Source organism: Drosophila subpulchrella, chromosome 3R, assembly GCF_014743375.2.
Source record: "Drosophila subpulchrella strain 33 F10 #4 breed RU33 chromosome 3R, RU_Dsub_v1.1 Primary Assembly, whole genome shotgun sequence".
In the NCBI taxonomy this organism is placed as follows: Eukaryota; Metazoa; Arthropoda; class Insecta; order Diptera; family Drosophilidae; genus Drosophila; species Drosophila subpulchrella.
Window position 1 is genome coordinate 5,386,079 of NC_050609.1, and position 22,574 is coordinate 5,408,652.

The 22,574-nt window shown below is 40.3% G+C and overlaps 1 protein-coding gene across 9 annotated transcripts; it reads right to left on the minus strand.

Annotated features, from left to right (window-relative positions):
- Nucleotides 1–158: 158 nt before the first annotated feature.
- LOC119560596 (organic cation transporter protein) lies at nucleotides 159–20,839 on the minus strand. Of its 9 annotated transcripts, none has more exons than XM_037874167.1 (8): nucleotides 17,229–17,372; nucleotides 16,298–16,621; nucleotides 5,250–5,674; nucleotides 4,944–5,190; nucleotides 4,000–4,267; nucleotides 3,488–3,779; nucleotides 1,915–2,241; nucleotides 159–1,851 (listed from the first exon to the last, which is right to left on the minus strand). In XM_037874167.1, the coding sequence occupies exons 3-8, from the start codon at nucleotides 5,658–5,660 to the stop codon at nucleotides 1,675–1,677; spliced, it is 1,722 nt and encodes a 573-aa protein (XP_037730095.1). In that variant the 5' UTR covers nucleotides 5,661–5,674; nucleotides 16,298–16,621; nucleotides 17,229–17,372; the 3' UTR covers nucleotides 159–1,674. The 9 variants fall into 9 exon arrangements, with proteins under 9 accessions (XP_037730095.1, XP_037730061.1, XP_037730113.1 ...); XM_037874133.1 differs by having other exon boundaries at nucleotides 16,298–16,681; XM_037874185.1 differs by having other exon boundaries at nucleotides 17,160–17,371.
- Between the last annotated feature and the right edge of the window lie 1,735 nt (nucleotides 20,840–22,574).

A 22,574-nucleotide genomic window follows, 5' to 3' on the forward strand; every position in this document is an offset into this window, starting at 1 on the left:
CTTAAAGCTTCGACTACCCCACTATCGATCGACTTGGCCCCACCAAAGGCCCCCAAAAGCTTTTGATCCATTTGAGTGATATTCATACTTCCCTTAAGGACCTTCCATATCCCACACATCTTTTTCAATTTATTTATTTATTTATATTTTATTTTGACACTATAATTGCGTTTGCTTTGGTAATTTTGATTTACAACAATTTTCATAAATTTATTCAAGTGCTTCATCTCAACACTTAACTTAACAATTAATTTCATTCTGTTTTAGATTCGGGTATTCCGTTTATTTGAAGCTTAAAAAATCTTTTACTTATGACAAATACATAACAAAGCTGGTTTCATCTTAACGGGTAAGTACAATATGCAACAAAAAAATAATGGTAAAATAAGCAAAATAAAAGTACGAAAATAATACCAAATACAAATGAGCAAATAACAACTTGGTAGGTAAGTACAACAAGTAATTCAACAGGTTTGCATTTTCTAATTTGATTGTTTTTGTTTTCTGCACTACATATACATACACAAACGCACACATATCCATATACACATAATTGTATACATTGTTAAATGCATTATATTGGAAATTTATTTTGTTCATTTCATATACATACATATATTGTTTAATATGACTCCAAACCATAAAACTTCTTGTATGTTCTGTGTCCTACTGCACACACAAACAGACATACATATATACAAATCCATAATTGACCGATACCTAGAGACTGATCTGTTGTATATAAGTTTTGTTTTTGGGTACGCGTAGACTAAGGATTAATTGACTACAATTACTAGAGATTACAATTTGTCGCTTGAATCTGCCATTCTCATTTCCCTGGAAGATTTAGATACTTTGCTTATTGATCTCGTATTTGGAAAACATTTATTAATAGACAACAAGAAGACGACGACGACGAGATTATGAATACGTTGAGATATTGACAAGACATATTGACAACATTATAATTGTTTTTTTCTTGATTTTTGCTTGTGTATACTTTGATTCGATTTAATTAAATTAGCTAAATTAGTAACGCTCTGTATTCAGGGTAATTAACTGGGTATTGCAAAAATTTCCATTTCATAAACTTTTCTTAGGAAGGTGCATAATATTGATGGAGTACTGCCATAAAAATGTTTCTCATTATTAAAATCTATATTTGTGAAACAGGGTCAAATAAAATGGGATCTATTGGGTAAATGGATAAAAAAAAATTTCAGTAAACTCCCTTTGCAAACCCTCCCTAAGATTTGGCCAAGTTTATTAACTTCGATGGGAACCGAAGAACTTAATCTACTTAGAGTTTTGTTTAATGACATTCTGGATGTTGTGTGTGTGTGTTTTCAGTACTTAGACTATGACATAAGCTACAAGCCATTGTTGTTAGTTAATTGTTAAGATACATACTCACTACATGCTACGCAAACAAGGTCCTGCCTGACATGTGACATTCTCTAGCGAATTGGCATTACTCTTGGACAATCATCGAATCGTTACCATAAATTGTAGGTGGCTTCAGGCGGTGGATATGTCGGGAGGCGTGGCAGGTTAGAGAGGGCGTGGTTAAGTGGGGGCATAGAGACTTCTGACTTCTAATCGGCATACTTTGGACCAGCCAAAATACTTTGTTCCTTCGGGGGCTGAGCACGTGGGGATTGGCAATGGCGGTCATTACACCTGCTTGGCGACACTGGTATTGGCATTGGCATTATTGGCATTGGCATTGGAGCCACCCTGGTTTGCTGCCTTTGAACGCACGGCGGTCTCGGGCAGAAAGAGCACCACAAAGCCACCAAAGATGCTCCAGGCGGTCAGCAGGGTCATCAGGAGGTGGCCCTCAATCTTGTTCTGGAATATTATAATTTAAAGATTAATAGTTTATTTGTTTTTTTAGGTAGTTTTCTAGCTTACGAGGAGCGAAAGATAGGGAGTGAGGATCAGGGCCACACCAGCGGCCACATTGCAGGCCCCAACGCCCACATTGCGAATGGGCGTGGGATAAAGTTCCGCCGTATATACCGGCATTATGGTATTGCCCGCACTTATGGTGAACTTGCCCATCATCAGGAATGTGATCTTCAGCCAGAGCAGGTCCGCTTGCCCCTCGGTGATCGCCGCACAGCAGCAGGCGACGCCGGCACAGATCAAAGTGGCGCAGAAGAGCCACTTCTTGCCCACCTTGGTGATGATGTACATGGCCACGGCGATGGCGGGTATTTCGACTAGGCCAGCTAGCGCCTGCAAAACAGATGGAAAGAGATTTAAGAGGGGGTGAGGATAAGCAGGGCGCTGGGCATGTGGACAAGATGTCAACTGTCGGCGGGGCGCATTAAATCAGAGCGGCATCAAAGGTGCGCCCAGCGTTGTCAAAATAAATTACGCAATAAATTAGCTGAAAATCTCACTGGCAGACGCATTGTCAAATGCTGGACAGTGCTGAACAATTGGCTCGGAAAAATCAAGAAAACATAACACCACCACCAAAAAAAAATGTGTCCCATTTCTTAATGTCATGTTAAGTTTCTGCCAGAAAAAGTTATCATAAGGTTAATTTCTTTCGGAAGTCTGGTGCATTTTCTCTATGTGATGTTAATTTTACAAAAAAATTAACATTATAATGGGATACAATTTAAATTAATTAGAAAAGTTAAGATGTTATTGAGAATTCGGCCCTTTGAGACTTAAGAAAGTTCAAGTTACGAAAGATTGTTTTTAGTACTTAAAGTTCCCAATCTTGAAATCTTGAGAATAATATATATATAATATAAAAACAAATTTTGAAATATTTTTAAGCATTACTTTTATATATATAAAATTTAAATGGATCTTATGAAACTTTATAAATATGCATAAAAAATAAAATTTACCTGACGCCAATCACTTGGAACGTCAAAATTCTATTTAAAATCTTTACCTCACTTATGCCATTAGCTTTCTCGGGGCAAAAAAAAAATACAAACATGGAGATTAGACAACATTAAGCGATTTAGTGTTTTAAAACAATCAAATCCCGAACAAATGCCAAACATGTTTAGCTTATTGTGTATTCCAAGGCCCGTCAGCACTGTGCTCAACATTCTGCTGGCCAACTGCCAGGTGGAGGGGCTAAGATGGCTGCGAGTGGCGCTGCGACCGCGACTACAGGATTTATCTACCATATAGTAGATAGAGTGGGGAGGGGAGTGGGGGTTGGGCCAGTAACAGCATAATTCGATTGCAAACACATTTTCACATCAGGTCCAGTGGTTCGTAGAACCGAAACACTTGACATCGAACAGACAATCTTCAGTCATCGGCTGATGGAATTGCTGACAAATCCAATTAGGCAGCCTCACCGAAAAATTCGGAGCCACTTGGCACTTGCTAAATGCTTGATTGATCCTATATCTTGACAAGATTTCGGCTGAAGTTTGCCTGCCTAAGTGAATTTCTCTGCGCCCACGTTGCGTATACTTAGTTTCCACGAAAAATGAGTACAACTCACCGAATTCAAGTAGACATTGCCGCCGAAGGAGCTCATATTGAGAATAATCCCGTAATAGACCAGATTCATGGTGAACCAGATGCAGAAGAAGCAGATGGAGATGCGTCGCAGGTAGCTGGAGCGGAACAGGTAGGTCACATCCTGCGAACTGCTCTCCTGCGTCGGCGGAGTGAGTTGATAATCGGCGGGCAGCTGGCGACCATTGAACTTGGCCGCCGCCTCTATAATACGACGCACCTCATCGATGCGACCCTTGACCAGCAGCCAGCGCGGCGATTCCGGCACCACAAACCTGAAAGAGAAGAGCGCCCGGGAAAAATTAAAAAGAAATCAAAATATATATATCGTAGGAAACATGTGCCGCGGCAATTATGCCACTCTGTTTATAGTGGCAAAACAGAACACCCACGCCATGTTTTCTTCTCATTAATTCACGAGTCTGTGATCTATATACACATGTGTTTTTTTTTCGTATGCTGTTTGTTTACCTGCCAAATCGATCAAAGACTTACCAGAGGAAACACAGAAAAATCCCCGGAATTCCAATGCAGAGCTGCAGGCGTTGATAGTCCTGGGTCAAGTAGGCCAGGCCCGATATGATCATGTAGGAGATTGGCAGTGGAAACAGGTTGTACATCCCGGCGATGGTCCTCCACTTGCCATCCACATACTCGATGGCCAGGATCAGGCCGGAGTAGGTCACCGACACCGATACCAAGCCGAGCAGAGCGCGAAGTGTGAGATATAGCTCAAAGGAGCTGCAGATATAGAGCCAAAGACCTAGGAGGCATACAAAAATATATAAATTTTATAAATATAAAATTTAATAGTAAATGAGTTTATTTTGTAAAAGAAAATGGTCTAAAATTACAAGGAATAGTCGCGTGTGCTACTAAATAAGTCAAACTAGTACCCAATAAAAGCTATCATTTATTAGGAAATGTATTGTATTAATCTACTATTTTAGATAATGATTTTCCCTCATCAACATCAACAAATAAGGAGCTTAAAAGCGATAATAAGTTCCCAAGTTAATGCACACACTTCAAGGCATTTCCTTAGTAATCCTTATGGAGCCTCAAAATCAACACACGTGTCCACCCTCAATTCCAGTTCCTCATTAGTAATGTCCTTTCGAATGCAAATTTCAATTATACATTGTGAGAGATTTAATCAACAAGGACAACAAGGCTGGCAAGAGCCAGGCAGCCACAACTGCAGCTCGAGTCCCCAACCGACTATCCAACCACCTGACAGCCCGACCCCACTGAAAACCCACAGAGAGCCACTCGATGTGCTCGTGCTGACCCCCTCGACATGGCCAAGTTCACAGTCACCAGAGGAGGCCACCGTCAGGGCCAATGTCGGTGTGACTTCCGTATATGTGGGGGGGTGGCTTTATAAGGGGTGGTATGGGGATGGGAGATAGCCTTTATGGCCCCAAAGAGACACTCACCGAATATGGTCTGCAGCACGGCCGATATGAAGAGCATTGTCTTGCGGCCGAACTTGTCCGATAAATAGCCGGAGATAATGCCACCTGTTGCCACTCCGAGCAGGAAGAACATCTCGGCCACGTTCTTCAGGTGCTCCTTCTCGCACACCAGATCCCATTGGGATGTCCAGGTGTTGCCCACGTTGTCGTTCGTCTCGTACTCCCATTTCTCGCAGGCCACCATTTTCCTTTCCACCTCCAGAGGTTGCTGGTAAATTAGGGATATATTTTTCATATATATTATATAGGCTACTAACTAGATCATACCTTCCACTCTGATGGCTGAGTGGTATCATTGGGTACTTGACTCCAATCGATGCCCTCCCATCTCTGGCAGTTGTCCACGGAACCACTAATATTCCGCCAGACATCCACTGGCAAGTGCTTTAATTGCGCAGGGCGCTGGCACCAAAAATCCTTGTTGGCCGCCTGGTAGATGGACGAGGATATGTGGAAGGTATTGGGCACCTGGAAGAGCGACAGCAGCACCGTCATCAGCAGCTGCCACTTCCCGTAGTGACCCATCAGGTCGCCGATCACGTCGGTCTCGTCCTCATCGTCCGCCGGATCCAGTCCGCTGACCGCCGCCGCCGCTGCCGGCGACTGGAGCGTCGCTGCCTGCTGTTTGGGCGGGATGGTGGGGCTGGTGGCGGGGGACGGTTTGCCGGAGTCGTGCATGATGCACAAAGGAACTGGAAGAAGTGGCAAGGTGAAGGTGAATCTATGAATACAGCGTGCTCAAGAGTGATGGGCAAAACGTAATGAATACATTTTAAAAACATTTTATTGGTAATATAACTCCTTTAAAATGGAAAATATTTGATGGTGCCTCACAAATATCTGTGATTTTAAAATCACTTTCAAAAGTCACGTCAGATGTCTAAAAGTATGCAACAATATCCTGAAAACTCAGAAGTACAATCAACTCATTCAGTCAACGTTTCTTTACTTAACAGATTTTATTAATTAATTAGACCTTAATAATTATAACTTAATTAGATCTGAAACACTAGTAACTAAACTACCAGACTAACATACTCTACAAATTCTTCTTAGTTAACTTCCCCAATACCCAATATTAAAAAAACGCTGTGGATGCAGATTGACCAGTGTTTGGCTGAGTAAAAACATGCAAATAATTGACTTGGTGGATCCCAAACAAGGGGGGAATTAATTTTATTGCCCGTGTCAGGAGCACACAAAGGAGCAATTAGTTAAGTGGACAGTGACTGGCCGTAAAGCAACTAGGAGTCGAAGTCGGAGGCGAAAGCTAAAGCAAAAGCTAAAGCCTCTCAGAAACAGTTCGAATGCAGTCAAGTCAAGCGGCTCTATTTCATTTATTAGGACAAGCCCCAGATCCCCGATACCCGCCGGGGTTGCCGATGGGTCATTGGTCAACCTGCGTTCGATGGAATTCAATCACGTTGGAGGCGATTAACTACAGCAGCCAGAGGAAAAACCGGCCAAAGTTGCTGCTGAGCACCGAGAACCAAGAGCTCTACAAAGTAAAAGAATAATAGCCAAGATTTAATGTAATTGCGTCGGGGGTGGAGGTGGAGTAGGAGGTTTGCTCCTGCCATGTTCGTGTCCTTTGCTCAGTTTGCTAGTTGAACTTTCCCCCATCTCGATTCCCATTCCCTTCCATTCGCATCCTTTCTCGGCTCTGCTCTGTTTGCGTTTTCTTTTGTGGCCACTGGCCATCGAGGCTTTTGTAGCGCATTGGCTTTGTCTGGGATTTGCCCGGAATAAGTAGGGGTAGGGGTCCCCACACAAGAAATGGCCGAGTAGAGCCCACGGCCAAAGTGACCGAAGGTATCAATGCCCAAAAGTAGGCAGCACACTTGCCAACTTTCCGACTTTACTTGGCCGACTTAAATGTTTAATTCTTTGCAGTTGATTAACCCTCGCGTATTACTAGGCCAAATCAAGCGATTAACCACACGCCAAATAGGGCTTCCAAGGATCAGTACTTTAAGCGAGCGAAAAAAGTTTGGGGATTATTCAATAGGTTAAGAGGAAACGTGTAAGATTATTAGCTTAAACCCTCAAATGGTTATAGCAAAACATACATGCTTAAAAATAGGTAGACAATACTTATGTTAGTAAATCCTGTTAGTTAGTCGAACTGTTACATTTCCATTTTCATGTTACATTTTTTCGTATTGCCAATGGGTTTCAATATGGGAACCCAAACCTGCACTTCTATATTCGATATCTTGAGTTATTGTATTCCAATTTAAACGGGGTATGCATCTAAGAATTTGTGATTTAGTTCTCTAATATTCTACGATCAAATATTTCATTCGTAAGAAGGTCAATACTTTAGCCCATTTTCAAGTTCCATTTTTCCGTATTTCCAATGAATGGGAACTTAAAACTGCACTTCTAAGTTCCATAACTTAAGTTATTATATTCCGATTTTGACGTGAGATACCTTTCTGAATTTGTGGGTGAATTCTCTAATATTCTACGTTCGAATATTTCTTTTATAAGAAGGTCAAAATTTTAGCCCATTTTCATGTTCCATTTTCTGAATTTCCAATGGGTTTCAGTATGGGAACCCAAGCTTGCACTTCTATATACGATATCTTGAGTTATTGTATTCCAATTTAAACGGGGGATGCATCTAAGAATTTGTGATTGAATTCTCTAATATTCTACGTTCAAATATTTCATTCGTAAGAAGGTCAATATTTTAGCCCATTTTCAAGTTCCATTTTTCCGTATTTCCAATGAATTTCAGTATGGGTTCTAGGTTCCATAACTTAAGTTATTATATTCCGATTATTATGTGGGATACCTCTTTGAATTTGTGGATGAATTCTCTAATATTCTACGTTCAAATATTTCTCTTAAAAGAAGGTAAAAATTTTAGACCGATTTCATGTTCCGTTTTTCTGTATTTCCAATGGGTTTCAGTACGGGAACCCAAAACTGCACTTCTAGCTTCCATAACATAAGTTATTGAATTCCGATTTTGACGTGAGATACCTTTCTGAATTTGTGGGTGAATTCTATAATATTCTACGTTTAAATATTTATTTTATAAGAAGGTCGAAATGTTAGCCCATTTTCATGTTCCATTTTTCCGTATTTCCAATGGGTTTCAGTATGGGAACCCAAAACTGCACTTCTAAATTCCATAACTTGAGTTATTGAATTCCGATTTTGACGTGAGATACCTTTCTGAATTTGTGGGTGAATTCTCTAATATTCTACGTTCAAATATTTCTTTTATAAAAAGGTCAAAATTTTAGCCCATTTTCATGTTCCATTTTCTGAATTTCCAATGGGTTTCAGTATGGGAACCCAAAACTGCACTTCTAAATTCAATAACTTGAGTTCTTGTATTCTGATTTTGACGTGGGATACCTCTATGAATTTGTGGATGAATTCTCTAATATCTACTTTAAAATAATACTTTTACACGATGGTCGAAATTTAACCCATTTTCATGTCTGATTTTCCCGTATTCCCAATGGAAAACCAAAACTGCACTTCTAGATTCCTAAACTTGAGTTAGTTTTAGATTCCGTTTCTTAAACGCGGTCAAAGTAGCGGAGGGAAAAGCTGGTATCATATAAAAACGAAACAATTTTGTAAGTTCTTTAAGTTCAACATATGTTAAGTGTTTTAGAAAATTTTACTGCTGATCCATGTAACATCAAATATCTTTTTTCTATTTCCTATTCATGACTTGTCAGCAGCATATGATACCCCTTGGTGTCCCATGAATCAAGTACTCGCACATATCAATCAACTGAGCCAACATTTATGGCACAATTCCCGGGAGCCGTTGGTTAAATTTGCATATTGCCCTAGCGCCGGGGGGCGTGTCCAAGCCCCCGGAAGAGATATTCCATTTAGGAGGGGGATTTAGCATTTTGCATATGTGGCCAGTGGGCACCACACACCACATCGCAGTGGCAGTGGCAGAGGCAGAAGCTGCGGCTGTGGCAGTAAAATTCACGCCATACGCCGCACGTGATAAGCAGTTGAGCGCACATTTTCACGCACTTGTAAACAGGAATAAGCGAAGCGTGTCCGTGAAAAGCCGCAGGCGGGAGAGAGGCACGCCCCCTAAAATCTCTATCCCTATTCCTATTCCCATCCTGTGTTGCCTGGCAGGATAATTAATTATCAATTTTATAGGCAGCCCCCGCTAGCTTTTGGCCAGCGGAGGAGTTACTGGGCAACGGAGACTGCAGTTGCAACTGCCACTGGTGTCCGCCGAAGGTCGTCGCGTTGTCGTGTGGGCACAACGGCTCAATTTCAATGCTATAAACTACGTCGTCGCCGTTTACCTTCAACTCGCACACGGCGCACATGGCGTATGTGCAATATCATGGCACGCTGAAAATAACGCTAATTGCATTCAGCAGCTGTTGTCGCCCTGGTCACAGCCCAGCTGCCCAGATTCCCAGTTGCCCAGTCCGATCCCCTTTTCCTCTAGCACTTGCTGGTTTGACAAATCGACAGGTTCCTGGTTGCGAGATTAAATTCATTTAATAAACTAATTGGAAGCTGTCGAAGATGGATTAGTTTCCCACTTGTTATCTGCAAACGCTTGAATTAAATATAAATGCTATGTACAATGTACATAGATGATAAATTTATCAGACTATATAAGATAATTGGATGTCTTTCTCTTTAGAACAAGGAAATCGTAATACAAATAATATAAAAAGTAGTATTTAAAAATGCCCTTTTCTAGATTGAAGAAATCATAATACAACACATTCATTAAGTAATTATATAGCATTTAAAAGTACACTTTCTTGGATTAATATTGCATTAGACTCGAATTTTTTTTGCAAACGACTTAATTAAAAATAAGTGGTAACTAAAGCACCTATTGAATAATTGGTTATATTTTTTTTATATACTTATTAAACGTTACTATAATATTAGGAAAAGGAAATCATAATGCAACAATGCAATAAGTAATTTTGTGGCATTTAAAACTGAACTATTTAGGATTGATAATGGATTAGTTTCACATTTTGTCTTTGCAAACGATTTAATTAAAAATGAGTGCTAACTAAATGACAGACCTATTAGCACCCTTATGCACATTGTACATAGATGCTAGATTTATCAGACTATATCAGATAATTTAATGTCTTTTTCTTTAGAACAAGGAAATCGTATTACAAATCATATAAAAAGTAGTATTTAAAATGCACTTTACAAGATGGAAGAAATCATAGAGCAACACATGCATTTTGTAATTATATAGCATTTAAAAATGCACTTTCAAGTTCATTAGACTCGCATTTTGTCTCTGCAAACGATTTAATTAAAAATGAGTGCTAACTAATTGACAGACCTATCAGCACCTACTGGATAATTGTTTATACTTTTTTCTATATTCTCCTTAAATGTTATTATAGTCTTAGGAATAGGAAATCATAATACAACAGTACAATAAGTAATTCTATGGCATTTAAAACTGCACATTTCAGAATTGATACTAGATTAGTTTCGCATTTTGTCTTAGCAAGTGATTTAATTCAAAATAAGTGCTAATCAAATGACAGAATTATCTGCACCTATTAGATAATTGGTCATCTTTTTTCTATATTCTCCTTAAATGTTATTATAATCTTAGGACAAGGAAATCGTAATACAAGTAAAACAACATTTAATTGAATTGTATTAAAAAATGCACTTTCTAATACTGATAAGCTATTAAATCAATAGTATTTATAGTTTATTGTGCATTGTAATATTCAATTGGTTTTATGTACATTGAGTTAATCCCGCACTAGGTGAATGTTCTACTCAATCAATTAGCTATCTATAGATATATCCGACATCTAACCATAAAAAGCAGAACTGGTCACTGACGCAATTACCCATTCGATCTACTTGGCGCTCTTTCCAGTTTTGTATGCATATCAGGGGCTCATTGTGCTACCAAAGATAGTACTTTATAGACAGTTTCACACCCCATGCTAATCAAGTGGCAATGGCCCATGTCCAATTGGTAATTACGTTTACATTGCGCCTATAAATAACGAATTATTATGCCATGCACGTTCATAAAGATGCATGCTAATACCGCTGCCCCCTAATGTCCTCATATATATCTTCGGGTTCCCAGCTCTCCAGTTTCCCAGGGAGATGTAAAAGTGCTTTGGAGGCGGATGCCTCTGGGTGCGATCTCTTGACACGCTCCACCAGCGCCTCAATTGACAATCCACTCGATCCACACAAGCTCCTCTAATAATGATTTGTTTCAATTGAAAAGTCAATGCCAGGGCTCCTCTCTCCCACTGGCCATTAATAATTTGCTTAGCCTCCGTTCGTGGTCAATTAAAAATAGCGACGAAAAAAAAAACGGCGCTAAAGACAATTGACAATGGGTGAAAGAGAGTGCGAGGCTTTCTTGTTACTCATATTTGCATAAATATGCGAGAAACTGCTGCCGCTAGTCGTAAAATATTAATGAATAACAAATTTAATTATCAAAAAGTGTATGTGAGCGGAGTTTCCCTCATGTTTATGGCATTTTGTTATTCACACTCACTTTATAAATTTAAAATAAGTGGGGGAATGTCGCTGACAAGCTTGAAAACTAACCGAAAATAGATAAAAATTGTTACGGTTTCCCATAATAAATTTAAATAGTATTCAAGGGTACTCAACTATGATTTATTATTATTCACATAAATATACTTCAACAAGGAAAATTTATATCTGAACATTTAACAGAAGTGAATAAGGATAAAATGATGCTAATATCTCATTCATCCCAGCAAATGTATGTTTAAATTTAATAAGTAGTATAAGTAAACCCTTCTTAAAGTTAAGCCAAGGATCTTAAGCTATCATGTTTTCACATGACAGATTTTAATGTCAATAGAGGGAATCAACCCCTTTACGGCTATTTATTTAATAGTTCACTTAGAGAAATTCCAGGGTAGTTAAGTTCGGAGCTAATAAAAAAGCATTAAAAATGCTCTTAAATGTGGCTATTAAAATAACCATTATTTCTTTATCTAAGTCTTTTTTACTTCGAATTTAGCCAACTTCTCTCTATTACTGCTCCGTAATGCTTCATGCGATTTTCTCTGCCAGTTTAAGTAGCACAATGACAAATCGTAGGGGGTTCCCCAGACAATTACCACTGGCCGAGTGTAAATAATCAGAAATGTGGAAGGAATCTCATAATCATAAGCGTCATAAAAACAAAAGCCGAAATGTGCTAAATATTTTTAATACAAAGGCAAGCGTTTAGCTCTGGGGAGCGAAAAGAGATGGGTTGAGCAGAGGATGGGCGGACAAATTGCCGCTGTAATTAGCCGTCATGCATATAAAAGTGCATTCACTTTCATGCCATGATGATAGAAAAGAGAATTGAGTGTGCCGAGGGGTGCTTTCGTTGCCATGATGATAATGATGACGCCTCCATCTGCATTTTGTGCAAGCATGGCTCGGTGACGTTGCCAGCTAATTTGCACATTTATAGGATTTGATTTGTTTATTATGCATTCGCCTCCGGGCGGGGGGGGAAAGGGGGCTGGGGCGAATACATAGTGCTGCCAAGTGGGTAATAGTAATCTTCAGACACTTGCACGCAGCAACGAGCTGCGCTTCCGCTGCGCCGACAAGTGCCCTCAGTGCGGATGAGCGATGACGACGATGTCGCAGATCCAAACCAAATCCCGCCGGATGACGGCCCGTCATCGTATAGCATTGGCCAGCCTCACTTCATCACTTGTCAGACTAATTGCAGCTGTATGACAGCCGCTTTCGGATAAGTAACATCACCACTGCACTACGGGGCGTATGCGCAACGTCTGGCGAATTGCATTTAATTCTCCTAGCTGGCTGGCTGGCTGCCCGTAGCGATTGTAAATAATGGCAATTCAAATTCGATTTACACCCCACGCAACGCACAATCCTCCATTATAAACAATTCATCTTTAACTTTCTATATCGCCGATTTGCGCACGAACGTGCTTAAATAGTGGTTTAAATTTACGATTTCACGCCTTGCCATTAAACCAAATTGATTTTGGCACTGGGTAAACAAATGCGAAAAACGAATCCGCATATAAACAACACGGATCCGATCCCAATCGATCCGATCCGGCCGCTTGAACCAGAAAACTAATGCGACTAATTGCGAGGTAAATCAGCCAATAAACGACCTACATTTTTTCGCCATTTTACTACCAAACCTTGTAGTTTACGACTGTTTTCGGTAGAAAAACAAATGCAAAGAAAATATACGAATCGAATACCAATAGGCTGGTTCCCGGTCCAAAGAAAACTTTGACCGTCATTAAAAGGCAAATTGCAGGCATCATAAATTTTTTGAAAAACAAGGTTGGGGTATTATTCATGCAAGCTGTTTAAATTTGGTTTCTCTCTGGAAAAGTTTGATAAAACAAAATTTTAAAATTATTTGGTTAAAAATCACATACCAGCATTACTTGATTATTTATTCTCTCTGGAAAACCCTTATAAACAATATAACTAAATTATACAGCTAAAAAACCTCAAAAGCCGAGCTAACCACCAATTAAATTACTGTAAAATTTAAAAAGCTTAGAGAAACAAACGTTCCAACCTTACATATTTTTCTCAATTCACTCTCAAACTAATGAGCAATAAAAATACAATAAATTCCTGGCAAATAATGACCATACAACAAAAGAGAGCTGTTGTCAGCGATTTTCATATCAATACGAGAACACATTTGCAAGTCTATAAGCCCGGCCAAAGCCACAAAAACCCCTCGAACACATTTGATTGCCAAAAATTGGCGGCAGCTTGACAATTTTGTGTGATCGGATTCCGTAAAATGGCACATTTTCACAAATTTTCAAATGCCAAAATCATTACAATGAAGTGGGCTCTCCCCACAAGCACACACGCACAAGGATCAAATCAATTCAAATCAATTGAAAAGGCAGCCACAAAGTATTTTAAAGTTTTTATGAGATGGGCGTATATATATTATGCAAATTTCAGCTACCTTCGGTTGGATTTGGATCCACCTCACTCAACACATCCCCCATGCCATTTCATCTGCGGATATATTTTATTTAGCAAGAATTACCCAGGAGAATTCAGTAGAACTCGGGAGAAAGATGAGAGGGAGGTGAAAACATTGCAATATGGCAATTCCGTTTCGTTCTCGTTCACATTTGAAGGGTCTTTACTGGCTTCCTTCCGCTTGCCGCCTACCGTGCAGCATCTGCTATTAGAATGTCCTGCCCGGTGGTTCAGTTCTGTTCAGTTCAGTTCAGTTCAGTTCGGTTCAGTTGAGCTGGCTGCATTCTGCTGTAAACAAAGTCAGAGATGCACAGGATACAGCCGGACTCGCAGCCGGAATCGGTCCACGTTGTAGCGGAATACAAAAGAATATAGGTCATCAGCCATGGGCAAAATTGCGCTAACAAAAGGTATATGGGATACTCCATTTTAATTTGAGATACCATCTTGTACCATAAATATGCAAGGCTCAATGGGTCTCAGGTAAATAGTATTAGGTTATTGAACCGTTTAGGCATATATATCTAATGATATTTTTTAAATACGTTTGCCTTTTTAATACAAAAATAACGGTCGTACTCTAAAGAATTGGATCCTTTGGTAAGTTCTTTTATATTTTAACATTTTTTTCGCGTAGGGTATTCCCCATTTCGATAGCCACCCTTTTTTATGGAATCATATTTGGTTTCTGTTTAGCTTCACTCCTAATGTAAATCTGTATGGCTGTCTAAGTGAATGCCTGCTGCTGATCCATTGTTGTCAACATGAATTCGCAAATCTATTTCCATTTCGACTTGTCGGTTGTGGATGATGGCTCTGGGCTCCTTTCCCTTTTCCCTTGCCCCGCGGCTCGTGTCTTGTTAATCGAATAGCAAATCGTTTGGCAATTTGAAATTTTGCCAGCTAAGCAGGAGGAAAACCCCTCTGCCGCCCCATCAAACCCGCCCATCTATCCATCTATTGTGGGCAGGAGCGCGCCTTTTTGATTAGAATTTCCATTTCAAAGTGCGCACTGATTTGCTACTTTTATGCGCTTCCAATCAGTGGCAAGTCGAGAGTCAAAGCATCCGCCATTAGCATAACCTCACGGCAGGGAGGGGGTCGTGGAAAGGTGGCCAGGTGATTGCCAGCTATGTTTGTTTGGCCCCCCCTTGACCTACGTCCCTGCGAATCTTGTGCCTGCATTGTCAGGACTCACATGCCATTCGAATATGCTTATGAGCTACTCAATATGTTCAATGCTCGGTTATGCGTCTTTGGGATTCAGCCATGTGGAGTTTTCAATTTCATTTTCATGAGCTCTCCGACTCCTTAGACTTTCGCCTTGAGCTTGAGTAACCCTAATTCCTCAGAGGAATAAGAACGTATTTGAGGTGGAATTTGATCTGTATTTGCATGCTTAGCCAGGACAAACAGTGAACCTTAGAAGGTCTTAGTTTATTTGAGTTGAGTTTACAATCTTTCCGAATAAGAACCTTGCAGCTTAGGCATTCTTAATATATTATATGATATATATTACTATTTAAAAAAATATATGAATATTTTATTGAATAATTTTAAACTTATTTCACTTTACTTTTAGACAAATATATATATTAGTTGGGCTATTTAAGCTAACTATAATATTTCTATGAGTAGTGGGAACTAAGTTAAGATAGAAAAAATAGTCAAGCCATGATTTAAATTTTAATCTCTTAAATAAAATATTTGTGTGTTTTTACTAAAAGTGCATTTATTTTTAAGGGAAAGATTTCTTATACTTCATTAATGCAACAATCGCCAATAAACCCATTACGTTTAATAGCTCATAAAAATTTAAAAACATTTTAATATTGGTGGCTATGAGCAGGCTACTTTTAAGGACCATTTCCGTTTATGTCATTTATGGTAACAATTTACAGGGATATCCTCGAAGCGAATTCGGATGCTTGGAGTGGGTCTTGCAGATTTCCACCAGAGGGCCCAAAGCTGGCTTCAACAATCTGTCAGGATAAAGTCATTGTCGTTGTCATTGTTGTTATCCTCATTGTTGTTATCCTGCTGCTGCTGGTGTAGTTGTTGTTGCAAGAGCCAAACAAATAGACTTGGGCGGCAAAAAAGAAAGCACACACACACACACGCACAGAGAGATGGAGGAAGAAAGCAAGCAAAAAAAGGCGCACAAATAAACAAACAAAGGAGAGCAAAGCAAACGTCGCTGGCGGCACGTCCGCGAGCAAGGATGCCAGGACTCTTGCCACACATTCACACACACACACACACACCCGCAACGTCGCCGTGGCAGCCTGTGTGCGTAATGAGCTTACCTTATGGATAGACAAAACAAGTTGCCGCTGGTGTTGCTGGTGTTGGTGTTGCTCCTGCTGATGTTGCCGCTGGTGTTGCTGCTCTCAGGCGCAGCCAATCCTGCAGCACGCGTCCTGCTGCACAATTGGCAGGGCTGATGGCTGGTGGCGACTTCCTAGCCCGTTTCCTGTTGCTGGAGCTCTTTTTGTTTTGGCAATGGCGATGGTGTGTGTGTATGTCTGTCTCGGCGCGGAAATCCGTCGCACGTTCCTCGTTTGTTTTTTCCCCTATTTCCCTTCCTCACTTTTTTTTGAGTTTGGAATAAATTTACGGCCAGAAGCGCACTAAACGGAAACTAACACATAAAATCCTGCCTGATTTTACGAGCGTCTCTACGGCTGTCTCTGCGAAAATATACGATGCGAGTTTTTAACGGCATTTACGCCCCATCGACACGTGGTCAGGTGGTGTGCCGTATTTTGGTTGCATTTCACGGATTGCTCATACGCAGCGTGGTACAGAACTTGGCGCGCGTTTTTCCCCGTTGAAGCAACAGCAATTTGCAGTTTGGACAACTGGTACAAATAACAAGCAGAGAGCAGCAGCATCACCCCAGTAAATAATAACGTCAAATAATAATAATAATGATAATATCGAGCTGATATTATGAAATTTTAAGGGGGGTTCTCTGTGTGGGCTGCTGCTGCCCGCTAGCATTATTTATGGGTTGTCCAAACATTGTCTGGCGGCCCGTCTTCGTCTATATATTAGCACATCTCATCGGAACTCAGTATATATAGCATCATCATTGTTGCCACTCGCATTTGTTGCTGTTGTTTCAGTTTGTTTAATTTTATACTATGCGCACTCACGCACCCACACCTCGAATCTCGGGATCTCGAAATCTCAGAATCTCGGGATCTTGTACCTCGCACCGCACTTGTACCGTACCGCTTGTCTTTGCCCTGCTCGCAGCAACAGCAACAACGCTTCCTGCTCTTGATTCGCACTATTTCCCAAACGCTGAGTGCTGAAAATGCGATTCGATTGGCGACGATTCGAAGGGCGGCTGTTCAAGTTCATCACACAACGACTGACTAAGAGCAACTGAGCGCTCGTCTCCAAAGCGAAGAACTTTTATAACCTTCTCCTCTATGGCCGCCCCGCCCTGCTCCACCGCCCCCATCGGACGGCGACGTTGGCAGCGACGCCGGCAGAACCGATGCTCGGATGCTGCCAGCTTTTGGACCATTCTTTGCCCGCCGACGACGCCGCGTTGCTTTCTCGGGTGTTGTGTTGTTGCTGCTGCCGCTGCTCTGCCGCCGCTCTGCCGCTGCACCTGATGCGCGTTCTCTTCTGCCGCTCTCTTGGGGCTCTCTTAAGCAGCCAGCCCCCACTCTCTTTGGGACCGCTCTCGATTCGCGTGGCGCGCAAAACTGTTGCTGTTGTTATTTAATCGCCGGCACCACTTCACTCGGCATTACTAGCATACTCTGCCCCCGAATGGGGAGTCCCCGGAATATCGATGCTCTTGAGAGCACATAATCGTTTATTAGCGTTCTCTTCTTATTAGCCTATTGAATTCCAAAGGAGGAAGTGACTCTTCAAACTTAAAATTTACCAATATCAACTCTCTTTTATTTTAGTTTAATCTTAAATTAAAGTGATACTAAAGATTAGGCGAAAGGAACAGAAGTGTTATAATAATTCTTACACTTAAAATTAAAGAAGACGAAGTGTTATAATAATTCTTACACTTAAAATTAAATGGATTAGTAAAACACTTATGCAGGATTCCTATACTATAAAGGATAAGAAAAGAAATCCGTTGTGGTCACGACTTTCTGGACACTATGGATGGTGACCCTAATCAAACAAATTTGAAGATTGAAAACTGTAATAGAAATTGTTTATAATCTATTTACTGTAGAAAGACCATTATACAGTATTTCTATACCATAAAGGTAGACGAAACACATCCAGCGTAGTGAAGATTTTCTAAGCCCTGTGGATGGTGACCCCAACCTATACTTTTTTACGGAACAAGTAAAAGTAAGAGTGTGCACATTTCGAGATCAACAAAAGCTTTGTTGCTCGCCTCTTGCATTTCCGCCTGAGGTGTAATGATATAAATCAATTGATCAAATGGGTTGAGTATAGCTATCTCTGATGTGTGAACGCGAACTGCAGTTCCACTGACACAAAACCAGCGGTCAGTGTCGGAGATCGGAGATCGGTGGGAAATAAGTGGAGCGTGCCGAAAGATCGCTCGACGCTCGGCGATCAGCGGGTGTTTGGGCCTAACGTGTTCGTCTGTCGACGGTCGAGAACAATTTGCCTGATAGATCACATCAAATATAATTCTGACAATTTGTTGACACTTTTGTATGTTGTTGGGCCTTTGTTTTGCTTCTCGTATTTATTTCGGTGGTTAGCTTGTTTAATGGCACTTTACTGTGGCTCGTTGTTCATGGCGTTATGATTATATTATTGACAGAGAGATCTCCCAATCACTCTGCCTCGTTTTTCTCCCCAATAATTGTAGACGGACTATTCGGCCACTGAGTTTGCCGGTTTATGATTGATTTATGACCGCGGGGTCCGTGGGGTCTGCGCTTGTTTGTTGTTATTTTGTCTCATTACGCGAAAATTTGTTATTTATTTGCCTAGAAAAAAAACGAATGAAGACAAAGTTGCGGAGGCATAGCCTCCCCTCGGCGAAGATAACAAACAAGACTCTTTGTTCGGTGGCTAAATTGTTGCTAATTGAATGCCATAAATGGTGCTAATTGTGAAACCAAGCCTGAAGTCTAAATTACTATTAGCTAAAATGATTAGGATATCTTGGGGCGGTATATCTCCATTGAGTACTCCAAGTCGCTATCAGCTTGTTAGGGTCTTCTTATGTAGTAAGTCAATACTTTGATTAAAATTGTGATTCAATTTAGCCCAACCCAATTAAATGAGTCGTAAATGTACTCATGAATCATACATCCTGTTGATTTCGGAAACGCCCTCTTTCGGTAGATAAATATTTTCAAATAATGGGGAAATGTTCTTAAAGAAAATATAATAAATTTCCCATCGCCTCGGACAGATTGTCAATTGGGAATTTTGAGTGATTAGGCTCGTTAAATTTAGAACTAGAAATTGGGTCATTTTAACAATGCCAAGGGAAAAAATATTTTCAATGATGATCGATCTATTATTTATTCATAAGCATATAACCTTATTAATTGACATGTTAGAAAAATGTTTATAATATTGTCTGTCAAAGAAGGTTTACATTTATATTAATTGGTATACAAAAATATTTATTTTTCGTCCCCTCAATTACTTGATAGAATGTTTATTCTCAGAGATCCCCTCTCTATTTTCGCTATTCCATTGCCACCCTTATTTCACTTTTATTGACATCTAAAAGAACCAAAGTAGTAATATCGCATGCAATATTCTCGACAGAAAACCCTAATCTCTTCAAAATGCTCATACAATAAACATTATTATACCCTTTGCTGTTGCTTTGTTTAATTTTATTGCCTTTGTGGCTGGGCAAATAAAATGCAAATTGAGCTGGCGTTATTTATAATTCACCAACGACAGAAATAATTAGCCATCGAGTGGGAAAGCAAATGACACCGAGCTTTTATCAATGAACCGAACGAATGGAAAGGGGTGGGGTGTTCGGATATAACCGATATAGGAAAAGCAATAAGGGAGGGGCTCGACTTTGTTTAGCTGCCAATCGTTTCGGTTTCGTTTTGATTTGATTTATTCCAATATTCTAATTGAATTGGCGCTACACGATTTCCATAAATTAAATGGCATACAAATAATTCGCATTCACATTCGATCGGGGGAATTCTAAGCAAATTCCCCAGTATATAGTCCCTGCCCCCCCAAAAAACTCTGGCTATAATGCAACGTGCAAGTGTCACTGATTTATGGCCAAGAACGGGTGTGTGTGTGTGTGGTGTGCCAGTTAGCTTGTTTTGACCAAGTTAACTGGTTTAATGGCCCAATGGGGAGAAGGAGAAGTGGTGGCATACTCACTGGTCCCGCTCCTGCTCCTCTGACTCCGCTCCTGGGGCGCCAAAAGCGGCAGCTCCAGTTCCATCGACTTGCTGTCGTGTGTTAAGCTCGCACGCTTGGCCATCGTACTTCTTTGGCGTTTTCGATTTGTTTATACTTTTAATAATGCCTTTGATTAATGATCTTATACTAATTAAAGTGATATGCGAATACTGGCAATTCCGGTGCCGTTTTGATTTCGTTTTCTATTTCTATTTCAATTTTTGCGATTTACGACTTGGCGCCTTTTTATTCCGCTCTTATCACGCTCGCGGCGCTTATCAACCCGGCATTGGCTGAGTTCCGCTGGGTACTGACCAGCTATAGGGCACTCGGAATAGGAACTATTCACTCCGTTGGCCCACATAAATCACGTTCCAATTAACCGAAACTGGCCAGACGTGTTGGCATTCGCTGGCATTACTACTGGACTGCAGTAGTTCCAGAACAATGGATCAATGGGATCCCGACAAAACTCGGGATGAGCCAGGCACTTGGGTTGGGGAACTTAAAAGTGGGATCGTTTCTTGGCGCGACGTGTGAACTGAACGGCGAACGGTGGCTAACTAACCGACTGACTGGCCAGCAAAAGCCCCAGAGTCTGAAGCGATTGGCGTCGCCTTCGGCTGCGGCTACCGAAATTCACGATTCCACATGCCGCTGCAGAGGGTATTATGGGATTTTTCATATGGTTGCAGCACACCGAAACGGAACCTGGCCAGATGCCACATCAAAAATTCTTTAAAAAAGGTGTTAACTCAAGTTAAGCTATGAATTTCTTAGAATTGTAAAATACCACATCACTAAATTCTTGAAAGGGTGTTAGCAGAAATTTAGCTATCCAAATCTATAGAATTGTAATATTTACATACATGTGTCATACCTTCACACGCCTAAGACACTTACTGTTAGTTTAAGCGGTCCTCTCTTTATGCGCTTAAGACTCTAGCACTACTTATTTATATGATAAGTCGCCAAAAATATTATAAGAATCATACGAACCACGTAATGTCAGAGTTTAATTTACATTTTTTAAAAAGTAATTATAATTAATTTAATGCTGTATCTATTTTATTAAAACAAAATAAGCAAAAATCAATTTGATAACTAATTTTCAAAAATGTTGATAGAGAGTATTTAAAGTTCGACTGGGTCTTAAACTTGCAAATCATTCTTTTTTTGCACGGCTTGTTTGTTTTGGTTTTGTTTTATAATTCACAGCACAAAGAACACCAGCTAATTCGGTTTTTTTTTTATTTTGGGGTTCATTAAAATGTATTTACACGTTCATTGATTACTAGTTTCGAACCGAAAGCTCGCATGTTTGCTCATTGAGAAGTGATGTGAAGTGCGCGGGCGACAGCTGAATGTCATCCCCGAGTGAATCTGTAAACCTCATTGAACCCGGGCATCAATATTTCCCTGTGTTTTCAGGTGGTCTTCTGAACGATCGCAAGTTGACAAGCGTTAATCGAAATATATGCAAATTTTAAAGAAGCACGCCGAAGTTGCCAAAATCGAGGACAGGTTAAAACCTCGATATTTCCAAAATGTTTAACGTGAATTATGGTATTTTGAACGTGCACTCAAACGCAAATAAGCAGTTTTCTTATGAATCTCTAGTTTTATTTTATTTTGATTGGTATTCCTAGAGATACAAGAAATCCGGAAGGTTGCGTTGTTTTTTTTTAATCGTAATGGCTATACAACATTTGATAAACTTTTTTAGTTTTAAAGGAACATTTATTTACAAGTCCGAATATTTAAGGGTATTAACATACATCAAAAAGCACAGGAATTTCTTCCGCATGAAAAGCCTAGCCGAAAACCATACAGACAATTTTCTAACCAATTTTTCCTCTCAAGCTCCCACGAAAAGCTTTTGGTTTTGAAGCTGAAACTCACCTCAGTTGTGGCGCTAAGGATGTTTGTTTTTCCCAGGATACTCTAACACGGCGAATCGGAACCCATGAAATATCAGGGACTTAGCACGCATTAAAACAACATCAAAATAAACAAAAAATTTCGCAGACAATTGCTTCGAGGCAGTTTGAAGCAGCCGCAGCGAATTGTGGTCAAAGGACGAAGGAGGAGGGGAAAAAGTTCCACCAGAGGGTGGGGTGGGATTATCCTTGCGGAAAAGTGCTCGGTGCTTGGGTCGTGTGCCGCTACAGAGATTCACAGAATGGATTTGCTCTGGTTTGGATGCAAAGCGCTAATCGATAC